The sequence below is a fragment of the Leptonychotes weddellii genome, chromosome 3, assembly GCF_054177405.1.
Source record: "Leptonychotes weddellii isolate Sample4059 chromosome 3, ASM5417740v2, whole genome shotgun sequence".
Classification (NCBI taxonomy): Eukaryota; Metazoa; Chordata; class Mammalia; order Carnivora; family Phocidae; genus Leptonychotes; species Leptonychotes weddellii.
The window spans coordinates 143,687,104-143,702,222 of NC_138371.1; the positions used below are offsets into that span (position 1 = coordinate 143,687,104).

Here is a 15,119-nt window from a genome sequence, read left to right on the forward strand (position 1 = left end):
ATATAAGCATGGATTTAGAAATACTTGCTCAAAAATTTTTAAGTGAGAAAAGGGTTCTTTTAAAAATCGAAATGTATTTTTTCCATAAATAGTCACTGTTATGATCCCTGGTGTTTCTCTTCTTTTATATAACTAATAAATATAAAAAATGTCATGAGAAAAAATGCAAAATGATGCACTTTCTAGAAAATCATGAAAAGGGGCCTAATAAAATGACCAGTTTTTAGCACGCTGATGTGTCACTTTAAAATAATCTAATTTAACGCTATCTTACACTTTTTGAGAAACTATTCATAATTCTACCACAATAACATAACAAAATAAACTCTTGTCCAGTTCCTTCCAACTCTAATGAAATGGATATATATATCCATATCCAAGTGAGTATATCTTATATCTCCTTATGTTTTATGATTATAAGAATAGATCAAATAAAATATATATATAATATATAAAATATATGAGTTATCTGATATTAAAGGGTTGAAGAAGGACTGAGGTTATTTTAAACTGAAATGCTTGCTCCCACTATATTTTTGAAGTTGATATGAACATTATGGCATGTTGGGGTATATAATATATAAAATATATATATTATACATAATATATAAGATATATTATGTATAATATATAAAATATATGTATAAAAATATATATAATATATATTTTACAAGGGTATAAAATTCTATATCATCTTATTTTCTTATATTCAAAATAAGTATTTTCCACCCTTACCTATCATGTGTAATGGCTGTAGTATTATGTGAAATTGTGTATTAAAATATATTTAATGGCGCCTTGTTTTGAACATTTACATTATTTCAGGTTTGTATTTTATTTTGGAAATCACCATAAAGTATACCTTCTTGCCTTTTATCTTCTATGGAGTTTTCAAAAATCAAAGAATTTTAGAGCCATGAGGGTAACTGAGCATCAAGCTGCTTATTTATTAATAAGAAAGCTGAGATATTAAGAGACTTATCTAAGTAGCTGAGTTATTTATTAGCTATGTTACTACTAGAAGCTAAATCTTCTGACATATTTTGCTCTCTGCTCTCCCATCTCAGTTTGTGGATGCATCTAAAAGGACTTATCTTGGTCATGCTAGAAGATGTTTAAATTTTAGACAATAATTTTTGATAATTTTAAGTTAGCTGTCTATATTTTCACATAGATTACCATATTTAAAATATTTAATGAAGAAAAATGCCAGAAATATTAGATATCTACAAATGCATTAAAATGTCTGAAAGAGTAGCTTGCTACTTCTTAGATTCTTAATGTTGGGGTGAGCAATTTTGTGTGAAATGTCAGGATATGAAGACATCTTTTGCGTAGGGAATGATGTGAACCATATGGCTTATTCACAATCGATTGAATTACAAACCAGGGCAGTTCCTACACTTTCAAGAGATGCTTATGTGGTCCTTCCATTAAAATTCCACTCATGTGACATTTGTGAAAAGGTTTATGTTTGGACATACTTTTCCTCACCATATGTGAAGTCACAGAGCAAAAGCATCAATTTAAAGTGTTTATATATAAATTGACAGCTATCACTTCTAAAATATTTCTCATTTCATGTGTCAGAATCCTTTTGGCCTTTTAGGGTAGTCTTGTGTGTGTTTCCATGTTTACAAGACCCTGGCTGTTAATATTGTTAAATTTACTCATCAGACAGGAAGAAGGATCTTACAAATCATTGTTAGGCAGCGAAACTAAGAAAGTTTGAAAAAAAAAAAAACACTTTCCACATTTAATCTGTTAAACAATGGCAAATTTCTTATGAATCAGTGATACTGTAATTGAACTGGAGACATTTTTAGAACAAGCTGGCTTTGGCTTTTTCACCCTCCGATTTGGAATCTGCTCACAGTACTGCCGGCTTAACCAAAAAGGATTAACTCTCATATCCAACTGAGAACACAGATAATTCTCAGTAATTGGTAAAAAATGAAGATGAATGGGGCTGAGAGATAAGGAGCAATTAGCTCATCAGCAGTTACAGCTGTGCACTCAATCCGGATCCATCTCTTGAGCCTCGGCCCCTTTTAAAAAACCTAAGCAGAATAAGCATAGGACACCCCTCCCCAAAAAATTGCTGTACCTGCCCATCATTTCTCTAGTCTTCCATTTTATTTCCTTACTATACAAAGACACCTGTCATAGCATGCTATGTAAATTACTACCTCTCCCAGGACCTATGTCTAAAGCCAATCTTCTTTTTAAACTTTTTTTTTTTAGAACAGAAACCAAATGACTACTGTAGACACTCTTAAATTCCCTGTCAATCGTTTCATTATAGCGGCATCATCTGTTTGAAAATATAAGCAATTCCCTCATCTAATTATAGGAAGGATTTGAGGTTCATTAACATTGCCAAGGCAGAGGATCCAATGTGCAACTGCAGAGATCTGCTTGGTGGCCTGTGTTCTCAGTTTCCTTTTATTTGCTTTCTCAAGGTCTCCAAGACTTTTTTCCTGAGATCATAAAATTAATTTTTCCTTCCAAATACACACATGAGTTAGAAGAAAGGAAATGACTACAGTATAAACTATTCTACTTCTGCTGGAATGCTTAAAAAAAAAAAAAAAGATAAGAGGATGGTCAGCTGGGTAAGATAATTTTATCTCCTATCTGCCTGGCTTTTCTTTCCCTCATTTTTGTTGTTGTTCTTATTGTTGTTGTCGTTGTTACTGCTGTTGGTTGATGGACAGAAATAAGGAGTAAAGAATATTATGGAAGAACACAGCTGTTCATCCCAAACTCAAGTTCTTGTGTTTACTTTGAAATTCCTACATCCTTGTTAACTATTGCAAGCTTAAGCAAATGAAAACGAATCGTACATTTTAGGCACGTGAGGTGTGTGTGCAGTTGGTGGGTCACTGCCTCGGTGATCAGTGTACTCTTGTGTTCCAGTGTTCAGAAAGAGACATTCTGAAGTCTTAAGATTACTTCACTTCCTTAAAGAAATAGCAGCAGTTAGGGGGTTCTGACTATAGTTTAAACAATGAGATTTTCTTGGGACATCTGTTTTGAGATCACATTTTGAATAGATATGAACTCATTTCCTACTAAGCAAGCAATCTACTATTGTTGATAGCTGTTTACCAGTTCTATGAGTCAGATATTAGCTAGTGGCAAAGGTCCCTCTTAAAGCCTCCGAGTATTCTTTAAACTGTGTACATAGTGTTTTCCTTAAGTAAAATGTTAAGAGAAGGTAAAAATGCAGTCTTTTCCTGCCTCCTGGTAAATTACAGTGCACAAAGTCTTGCACTTGGGAATAATATTTAAGGTATTTATCTTTAAAGAGTCATTTCCTTTGTTGTCATTAGTTAAGGGAATAAGATACTAGGTTTAGCAAGTATTTAAATAACATAGAAACTACTGAGATGCTTACTATGTCAATATTTATATAGCATTTAAAAACTAGAAGTAAAAATAAGTTTCCTTTATTTAGATTAAATCGATTGTGATTTAGTATCCTCAAAAATGTGCATGATGCCCCCCCAAAAAAAGATAAGCAGATAAAAACACAGCTATAGATACTATGGGATTGACCTTGGGTTCACCGGTTTTAAATTCTGCCTTTCCAATATCCCAGTCCCAATTTCCAAGCAGCATTTTTTTAAGCTGGTTATGTAGATCAGTCCTTAAAGCAAAAAAATAGCAATTTATCTGGCCTGTATGTTGTGGATAGTGTTGCCACTAAAAAGAATCCAGGACATTTTTCCTTCTTATCTGCAATGTAGCTCATATCAGCCAACCTGTCACAAGATAGTACTTGATATAAACAAGAGATTGCAAAGACATCTCAGTAATCAATATCAGGATGGCTACAGTATGGAAACCCCAACCAGTGCATATCATTTGTCTCAGCATCTATTTCTATGGCCAAATGAAGCATTAATTCAAATCATAAATCTATGGTGATTTAAATCTGGGAATGAGCACCTGCCTGCTTTAATGATTTATTTTGTACATTTCAGTAAGCAGGAGATTTGTCCATATGAACTGACAGGTCACCTTCAGATGCCAGGAGCAGACTGTTTATCACCATGCAGACTAGCATCTCATCTTAGCAAGTAAATATTAAACTAAAAGAATCCAATTGATTGTGGATGAGGGAGAATGGAGACACGGCCATATATTTTACTCAGTGTGCTGACGCCTCACTCGGATCTATCCCGAAGTCCTCACTTCTTCCCAAAATGATCATTCTGTTGGAAAGATGCGAGCTCAAGGTTACCATGTAAAATTGGGATATAAAATAATTTGCCAGTGTCATAGATTGCTCTAAACACTTTGGCGGGGGGGGGGGTGTGCTAATTTTGACAATTCATATTAAGAACTAGAAGGAGTCATGTGTAATAAAAAGATCTCTTCACCTCACTAAGCCAAATCAAACCAAACTAAACAAACAGAAAATCTGTTTTCTGAGGCAGTAAGGATTTACTTACAACTGGGGTGGGGGGTTGGGGGGGTCAGGTAATGTTCCTACACAGGAGAACCTAAAATGTTTAACAGGACTTGTGGGCCAGATGAGTACAAGAGAAAAAGGAAATCTGAATTGATTTCAAAAATGTCACTGTATTTGGGCAGGGCTGAGCAGCAACAATACATCATATAAGTAGCCCCTCTCTGAGGGGTTACATTCCTTCAGAGAGACAATTGATAGATTCATGAGAGCAGTAAGTTTGTATTCTGAAATATAGGGCTTTGAGATTCTTGGGATTCTGCCTGGAATTCATACGCTTCAATACCACTTCCTAAGCACCTCATACTAGCTGATACTCCTGGATCTAGCACATCCTGTTTTGACTGCCTACTTATGTAGCCATCCCTCCCATAAACTATACACCCCCTGAATGCTGGGACTGGATTATAATTATTTTGTGTTACTAGAATGAGCTAAAATCAAATGCACAACAAAATCCAAATGACATAATAGCTCCCCCCAAATTTACTCACAGGCTGCAGCTTAACAAATACCTAACAGGGGCACCTGAGTAGCTCAGGCGTTAGGCGTCTGTCTTCGGCTCGGGTCATGATCCCAGGGTCCTGGGATCGAGCCCCGCATCGGGCTCCCTGCTCTCCAGGAGGCCTGCTTCTCCCTCTCCCACTCCCCCTGCTTGTGTTCCCTCTCTCGCTGTCTCTCTCTCTGTCAAATAAATAAATAAAATCTTAAAAAAAAAAAAACCTAACAGAGAATAAGAACACAGAGAAGGAAATAGTTAATGGTTGTAAAAAGAGGAAGAAGGTAGTTCTCAGGAGGGCAAATTTGGAATAATAATAATAGCAAAAGCAGTACCAATAGGACTACCCTTACTGGTGACCAAACAATGTGGTAAGCAGACATTGTAATAAATAAACACTTGACAAATAGGATCTCCTTTAATTCTCGTGATGTAGATACTACTCTGCCATTTCCCAGATATGCAATGTTAGGCTCAGAAAGTTTACATAACTTCCCAAAATCACAGAACAGGTAATTGCTGAACACTTACCAAGAGGCAGGCACTGTTGTCAGAACCAGAGAAGACGGGGGGCCATATAAAACAACTGCCCAATTCAGCAACTACTTTGATCTCTGCAAGCTCAACCCCAACACCCACCAGTCCCCTGCACCTTCCTTGCCCAACCCCTCCACCAAACTTTCTTTCCCTGATCTCTAGAAAAGGGAGTGGGGTGTGCTCTGGAAGGATAATAAATCATAAATTCTTAGACAACAGCGGCATGTGAGACTAGAATAAAAATGACAATGATAACATTTCCCCCCAAATCAGCTACATATATCTAACAAAAATGATCTACCTGCCTCAATGACACCAATGTTAATACACTCGAAAAATATTAAGACTCTGTAGGAAAATTCAAATAAATTTCTGCTCCTGATTCAGATTGGTGTTGGGTGGTGGGGGTCAAAACTAAAAAGCAATATAAACTGCCAACTTAATACCTTGATGGAAGAAAAGTGATTTCTGCCAACTAGAATACAAAAGAAAAATCAAATCGCTTCTTTTTTTAAGACATTATGGTAGCCTATGTACCAAAATCTTTAGGTAAACCACAATTTGGTCAGTAGGCAAATGTTATTCTATAATTGCAAATACTAAATGCATGTCAATGCCTAATTATGAGCCATGTTCTCCTTATCTTATGCCTATTGGATTTTCCAAAGTCAACTTCTGCTCTGCTGCCCAGGAAATTCAGAGATATCATGTTTTAATATCTTTTGTTTTCAATGTTATTAAATTGCTTAATTTAAATATTCCTCCTCCCTACGCCGACTAGTAAGAACAGCCTGCGTGAAATGCTTACTCTTCTAAAATTTTGAAAACAATCCAGTTTGTTTTGCAATGGTAACTAAAATTTATACTGGCCAATGACTTGTTTTTAAAAGTATTTAATTTTGTTCTACTTTATAGGCCAAAGAAAGAGGCTGCTTATTTAAAAAAAATGTACATAATAGTTCCAAAAAGAAAATTGTAATTCATTCATTTTACTTCAAAACTGTTTTTAATTTTCAAAAGTCTGAATTGATGTGTGTGAACCACGACCTTAACAACCCGCAGCCGTCCATCCTCTCCCTAGGAGCTCCACAAATGCAAGCAGTCATGTTTTCCTTCATCCCTGCCAGGTGTAGAGCCATAGTTTTGGCTCTCTTCCACATCTTTTCATCCTTCTAACAATTGCCACCACCTTCTCTATAACCTATTCTCAAATCAAACCCATTATGACCGCCCCTTTTCTATTTCCCTTGTGTAGTGCTATGGAGAAAATTCTATTTTTCCCTTTTCAACATAAGAAGCTACCCTTTGGCATCACTGAAGCAATGGTATTTTGTGTATTGTGTATATATTTGAAAATTACTTCCGACTCTAACATTAACACCCAGTGTATGCTCCCACTGAACTGTTGTAAGAATGATTATTACTACAATCTGTAGTATTCCTTCATATGCCCTTAATTCTATGACATTGGACAGAAAGTAGAGAGCTGCTGATTATCTAAAGAAATAATCTATGAAAACACTGCATGGAGAAGAAAATTTAATTGAACTGCCATGAATTATTTTGTCCTTCATGAACATATGTTGGATATTATATCTTACACATACCTTGTAGTAGCCAAATTTCTCTTGCTAAATTATATTTTGAGCACAATTTCTACATTTTAAAGAGAAACAATACAGTGCAGTGGCAGAATACAATGTTTTATCTCACCAACACAGAGATGTGAAAGATATCATCAATAAAAAACATTAACTCACATGTGAAGTTGTGTTTGAAAAATGAACTACCCAAAAGAGAAAGCTGTTGGTTTTGGTTTAAACAATGACTATTAACTTTTCATCTCTTTCCCCACATCTCAAGAAAGAAAAAAAAAAATCAAGAGGAATTAAAGTTGTATATTTACAATGAGAGAAAATGGTAATAGTTATATATAGAAAGAATTAACTCTCAACATAATTCTTGGCAGCATATGAAAGAATCAAGTTTATATGTTCTGATGCTGATGCAAACTTATTTGATAACAAATCCAATAGGAATTAGAAGGATAAAGCATGGGTTTGCCTGTAAATATTCTGGTCACTTTACCTATAGTCAATATTTTAAATTTCTGATTATTGGGGTAGCTGGGTGGCCCAGTCGCTTAAATGTCTGACTCTTGATTTTGGCTCAGGTCATGATCTCAGGGTCCTAAGATAGAGCCTCGTTCAGGTCATGATCTCAGGGTCCTAAGATAGAGGCTCTGTACTGGGAATGGAGCCTGCTTAAGCTTCTCTCTCTGCCTCTGCCCTTCCCCACCTACTCATACACGCTCTATAAAAACTAAACTCTACATTAAACTAAACTAAAATTCTGATTATTGCAACTTAATTATATTACAAAAGATGTTAACTGAATGCTGTTAGTAGAAGTTGCCTACAGAAAGTTGATCCTGTATTAAAAAATTAGGTTGCTAATTATTTATTCGGAGTGCATGTTGTTAGAGGGGGCAAATAGCATCTCCAAAACATGCACTGTTTTCTAGGCTCAAAGTTACCAGCTTCTTGGGTTTTTTCTCCTGGAAAAGAAAGTAATTTGGTAGCCACATGATCACAAAAGTTTCCGCGAGCCTACAACTTACCGACACTTGAATTCATGTCCCCATTTTCAGCATCGGCTCCATGTTGGTTATTACCGGCATGATAGCTGCTCATGGCTTCCAACTTGATTTTTTTCACCTTCATTGCTTCGGCAATGGCTGCGTTGGTAGCAGCAGCAGCTGCTGCAGCTGCTGCGGTCAGACCTTAAAAGAATAAATTAAAAACAAGGTAATGCAAATTCTGATCTTTCATGTAATAGTCCATGTACTTCGAGAGCACACAGACATATTCGAGTATCGGATTGCTCCATGCACCACTCTGAGAACCTATGTTCATTCCTGACTAGCCAATGAAAAAACATTGATATGAGGGGGAGAATGCACTCTAAACTCCCAAATTAAATATTAGCAGAAACATAATTCATACATAAAAGGACAGCGGTAGAAAGGCATCCAGAATTCTCTCTGGAACAAACCAGTTTGAGTATGTTATTCCCTGCTTAAAATCCTCTGCAGCTGCCTAGAGGGGTGGGGTGGGGTGGGGGGAATGTCTGAACTGCTTAGCTTAATTCCCAAAACCTTTCACTAGAAAGTGTAAACCTACCTCATCACTCCGTTTTCCTCATCCTCAGGCCACCCTCCAGCTACCTGAACATGCCACCAATACGCATACGCGCGTGCCCTGCCTCTTCAAGCCTGTGCCTTCACACATGCCGTTCCCTTTGTCTGGAAGAGCCTTGCCCCACAGCTCACTCCCCTGACTGCTCGGCTCCCCGTCTTCTAGCTCCAGAGTGAGCACTTCTAACCACTGTGCCATGTTTGCCCGGAACAGTTCACCTCTGCTCATCCAAAGAACGGGACATAGGAGAACAGAAAGCTAGGGCCATGCCTTACAGACCTGCCCTAGACAGCCAGCAGAGGTTTTAGAGCAGGGGAGTGGTGTGTTTTTCTTGAAGGTGTGAACGTTTTACCATGTCCGTTCACTTCATCCTGGCATCCCTCACCCGCAAAATGACAGACACTGCAACATCTGAATAATCTCCTCTAATTCTAAAACTTTGATAGTCTAGGAGAGGATATACATCCCTGCTCCCCATCCTCTCTTTGCTATGGCTGCTTCAGATTTTCTGACTACAGTGCTTCAACTTGGTTTGAATTTATCTGTGTGATTTATTTCCACTCTCAGCTGGTGGATTAGAGACTGAACACCTCTCTCCTCTTTTCCTCCCCACTAATCATCACTTCTAGGTACTGCAGCAAATAAGTTACAGCCTCAGAAACTGTAAGAAAGTCTTTTTTCTTTCCTAGAAATCTCTGCTATTTTTTTTTAGAGGTTAGAAGAGCTCACCTTTCCTTCAGATCAGACCAAAGAGGCCTTGACAACATTCACCCCAACGCAACAAGACCTTCAGAATAGATCTTTGAGTGAAAAACTTATAACTACCCTCTAAAAAGCTACTGATATAAACTCAAAGAATTCATCTGGGTCTAGACTGTACATTTGTTGCCTTTTAAGTCCCAACTTGAACTGATTCTCTCATCTTCCTATGATTGAATTTACTCCCCAGTTACTCATTTCCTTCAAAGGTGTTTCAGAACATTCTCTTTCCTGTTAAAATTCGCCTTATGTCTCCCAGCAACTCTCTTTTTTGCCTTGTCACAAATGTGACCATCTCACATGCCCCTTCCTGTCATTGCCTGGTGTTGCCTCATCTCCAACTGATGACACTTGCAGGGTCTTTATCTTTGCTTTCATGTAGCAGGTAAATCTTGTTCAGAGCATTCAAATAAGGAAGATAAAACTACAACTTGAGATATAATTGTTATTATAGAGATCTGAATCAAATTCAGTAGCATGAAATATAACTATGCATGATGTAGCCCTAGACAGCCCATAAAGTCTTTTCGAGTATGGTTTCTTCATCTGTAAAGTCATTCTATTCACAAAGGGATAATATGAGGATTAAACGAAATAGACTATGTGAAAAAGGCCATATCATGTTTTGTTTTGTTTTGTTTTTGAGAGAGAGAGAGCATGAGGGAGGGGCAGGGGGAGAGAGAGGGAGAGAGAATCTTAAGCAGCAACACGATCAGCTGGAGCCTGATGTTCGGCTCACTCCCATGACCATGGGATCAAGACCTGAGCTGAAATCAAGAGTCAGATGCTCAACCCACTGAGCCACCCAAGTGCCCCCAGCCATATCATGTTATTAAGAAGGGATGAAGGCATGCCCTGCATTCTACTTCCTCAAAAAGTCCAGTCCTGCCTTTGATTCCTGCAGGATATGGTGGACTGGCCACAGCCCCCTTGGCTAGAAGAATCTTACTTCTCTTTAGCTGGTGACACTAACACTTGACTTTTAAAAATATTTTTTATAATTTTATGTAGCTGGTCTTATTTATGGTACTCTTCTATTTGTCCACTTGACAGTCTATCCCTGCAGTTTTACATTTCTAATACAAATTTCAAAAGATATACAGTGGTTCCCCCGTTATCCATGGGAGATATGTTCCAAGACCCCCATTGGATGCCTGAAACCACAGGCAGTGCTGAACCTTATATACACATAACTACGACAAAGTTTAATTTATAAATTAGGAAGAAAGAGATTAACAACAATAAAACAGAACAATTCTAACAGTACACCATAATAAAAGTTACGTGAATGTGCTCTCTCTCTCTCTCTCCCTCAAAATATCTCATCGTAGTGCACTCACCCTTCTTGTGATGAGGTGAAGTGAGGGGAATGACGCAGGCGCTGTGACACAGTGTTGGGCTACTAATGACCTTCTGATGACTTGTCAGAAGGAGGATCATCTGCTTCCAGACTGCGGTTGACCAAACTGGGGAAAGGAAACTGCAAATAAGGGGGACTACTGGAAGGACGTGACCCATACATGCTATCGCTGAACTCTATGATACTTATAAGTACTGGATTTTTAATCTAGTTTAATGAAGTCAGTAAAAAAGCAATGACATTTTCAGCCACTGCTGATTTTAGTCCCACTAAAGTCACCTGGCTCACAATTCTAATTCTTGAATAGCTTTCAAATTCAAGCAATTTTCTCCATTTCCCCGGCTCCCTCTAGTGCTAGCTGCCACACTTTCTTCAGCAGACACATTCAATGCCTGCTCTTAGGAGCAAGTGGGGTGCTTCATGTAGCTGTCAGGGCCCTTCACGCTCGGTCCCTTGCCTATCTGTGTAGCATCATCTGTTCCCCCAGGTCCTACTTGCTCTCTGTGCTCTAGACACATGGGCCTTCTCCCATTTCCTCTAATGGACTATCCATCCCTTCTTTCAAGCCAGACTTTGCACATGTTCCCATTTCTAGAAAGCTTTCCCATCCCTGCCCCAGACCAGCCATGTGTCCCTTATCTGGTGGCTTAAATATTATGTTCTAGGAGTAGCAGGCTCAGCTTCCTGACTCTTCAAGCTACCTGGGAAACAATGATCAGCATTTCAAGAGTCAGCTCAAAACACACTTCTTTCGAAGAGCTGACCCTCCTTACTCCTCAAGGGGAGAGTCAGCCATCCTTTTGTTTGTGTTCTCAACCTGCTCTCTGTGAGTTTGCTATCCTTTGTGCATCAGAATCCCCCAAGGAGCTTTTAAGCCATGCAAATGGCTGAGTCCTACCATAGGACGTTCTGACTGGGGCTCCTGCATCTCTATATTTTAGGGTGGATTTCACTGCTCCCCAAGTCATTTCAATGTGCAATCTGAGAGGAGAAACTCTGTCCCTTGAATTCTTTAATGATTTTTTTGGGGGAGGAAGGGAGGTACCAAGGGGGAGGGTAGGCTTAAGGCTATCTCCTCAACTAGGTTATAACACCAAAAGCACAGAAATATGTCCCTAATATATGTATCCCAAACATCTACCACAATGCCTGCCACAAATTGTCACTGAATCAAAAAGCACTTCTGAAACTAGAGTACTTGGACAGCCACAGGAGAAATATGGTCACTATTTTAACAATATCTGTTATTAAAGCATTATGTTGATATTACAATCAATGTGAATATACTAGGAGTAGCAAATTTCATGAATTTAATACAAAGCATGACTCTCCCAAGCTACATTTGCCTAGGGCTGGAGAGGATCACAAAAGGCTCACCGGCCCTCTGTATTTATTGCACTTCCTGTTGGCCTTGCAATGGCCCTTTCAAATCTCTGATGTAATCCTCAAATCCCCTCCACCTTGCTCTTAGAAAGAGGTCTCATTGTATATTTTGTTCCAAATGAAGTTGCCTTTGAAAAAAAAAATTATAATAAATTCCCAAAATAATTCTAGCTTTTGGTCTATATTTAGAGAGAGAATTCAAACTGAAAACATTTACATGTCATCAAGAATTGTCTACTTGTGTAAATACTGGCAACCCATGACATTTATCATGCACCTTTACCTCCCTGCCTCACCCTTTTCTCAGAACATTTTTCCCCCTTGCCTGAGATTCACAGAGATTTTTATGTCCTCCTTCAGTATCCCACCCTCAAGCACATTATATTGCAAATTTACCACTATTTTAACTCTTCCCAATCAAGACAAACTATTTTTATCTCAGAACTAGGTAATTCAGTGTTTCTCAAAGTCAACATCATGTTGATAGTCAACATCAAATCCAGCTGTCATGCATGATAAAGTCTGAGATCTTCCCCAGGGACACATTCACGGACTATGTCTAGGATGGGCTGAGGAATCTGTGTTTTTACCTTTCGACAAACAGGTTGATTCTGATGCTCACTGCCCTTAGATTATTTGATGACAGTAATTGACACTAAAGTGTGTCTGCATCTTACAATAAAAGTTTATTAACCAAGCAGATCATCATTGACCTTGTTTTCAAAAGCGAGTGTGCTTAAGAATCAACAAGGGAACTTGTTAAAATATTAAATCAGGTTCAACCAAGGAATCGGAGTTTGAGACATACTGCTCTAATGGGATGTAGACTTTGTAAAAGTAAGTCTTCTTGTGCCTTGAGCCTACCACAGCAGAAGCAAAAAGTGTGGTACTTCCGTGTGTTATTGATGCAGCGACCCTGCACATTATTAGCTCCATTTACATGTATGAATCTATTTGGTATGTATGGCAACTGTTAGTGAAGTAGCTTGGGTAATCACTCCTGATTCTTTAATTAAGCTTTTCACCAGATTTCCTTCTCTCATTGGGAGAAAAATTATAAATGTGTGTGTGTGTGTGTTTTTGTGTGTGAGATTATATGATGAAGGAACAAATAAATAATTTCTTATACTAAGGAATGATTAACCTTGATGATTTTTACACTCTCAAAGAACATTCTTATACTAAGGAATGATTAACCTTGATGATTTTTACACTCTCAAAGAACATTTAAATATCTCATACAACAAAACAAAAACATGTACTAAACGAAGAAGTCAAATATAATTTCATTTTATTTTACGAGATCCTAAATCCTATGTAATCAACAAGGGAGAAACTTAAATGTACACTTAACACTCATTTCACACTAATAAGATAATGGATTGAGAAATATATATTTTTTTAATTTTGTAGAAGTTTCACGAATTTTTTTTAAAGATTTTATTTATTTATTTGACAGAGAGAGAGAGACAGCGAGAGCAGGAACACAAGCAGGGGGAGTGGGAGAGGGAGAAGTAGGCTTCGCGCTGAGCAGGGAGCCCCATGTGGGACTCGATCCCAGGACTCTGGGATCATGACCTGAGCCGAAGGCAGCCGCTTAACGACTGAGCCACCCAGGCACCGAGAAATATTTTTTTAAAAGACATTTTCCTTCAGAGGAAGGATAGTAAGTCATAGTTTGTACACTCCTAGACCTCCAACTGGCCTTCAGGAAAGGGATCGTACATCAAAATAAGGTTAAAGACCATAAACCTTGTATCATGCAAAAATATTTAGTTATTTTTTCTTTCCTATTAAATGTCTACAAGCTCTATATTTATAATATAAAAGAATAAGTAGATTTTTACAAATAACTTTAAAAAACAGCTTTTCATATTATCGTCTGAATTATGATATAAACACATCGCTGTGGGCTTCATTCTGCTCTGCTCCTTCAGAGAAAAGTCTGTATTGTTCTTTAACTGCATATTGTTCGAAGTTTTTTTTCTTATCTTGGCTTATAGATTCCTTTTACTTTCATTTTTGCATGCCCTACTAAAATGTTTAAAGTTCTACTTGAATAAGCGACTGTCATGGAAATTACTAGTTATCTAAACTATCATATAGGGAGTAAACACATGGTGGTTAAAAAATGGACTCCAAAAAGCCATACAAACTTTGGACAACATGCATTAAATTTATCTGGGATACTGCTGCAAGTTATATAATTCCTAAGCCTTCAAAATTCTCATCTCTAAAACAGAGCTATCAATTTTGACTTGATAGGGATGTTGTGGAGAATAAAGGCAAAATAATATATGCAACAGCATGGGAACATACTAAGCCCTCCGCAAATTGTAGTAAATATTATCAAGTAACCAGAATATCCATCATGCCCTTATGTTTAGTTTTACCCCAGTTCAGTTACTCACAAAAAGACAACTATGACAAAAGCTACCTAACAGTGTAGAGGGAGAATTTAGCCATTTGACAAATGGAAATCTAAAATCCATGCTTCTATCTAAACATTTCATTTAGTAGTCTACATTGATCATATTTATCTTAAAATCACTAAATCTCCACTCTGTGCTGTATTGATACAAAGCCTTCGCTACTTCAAATTCAATATCCTAAAACCAATCCATGGGTTTATCTTTGGAAGAGAAGTAGGCATTGTCACCACTTACGAATCTTATTTTACTCTGCAAAGATAGCATTTTTCTTCTGCTTTCAACTTCTATCAACACAGTCTTTAAATCTTTCAAATGCCATCTACGATCCTGATCACTTTTTCTAAAAAAGGGAAAAGTATCCCCATTCTATTTATTTCAAGTAAGTTAGTACCCCTTGTGATAAAGAGTAGATTACAACTATAGATTATAAATATCAATAAAAGAGACATATTGCTGTCAAATTCTTTCTCTGATC

General features: G+C 37.5%; 1 protein-coding gene across 1 annotated transcript in view; it reads right to left on the reverse strand.

Moving 5' to 3' along the window:
* The window catches only part of DACH1 (dachshund family transcription factor 1), a 383,401-nt gene that overhangs the window by 145,247 nt on the left and 223,035 nt on the right, over nucleotides 1–15,119 (reverse strand). Inside the window, exon 3 of the mRNA XM_081815014.1 lies at nucleotides 8,134–8,295. Coding sequence (XP_081671140.1) covers nucleotides 8,134–8,295 — 162 coding nt within the window. The remainder of the gene's footprint in view (nucleotides 1–8,133; nucleotides 8,296–15,119) is intronic.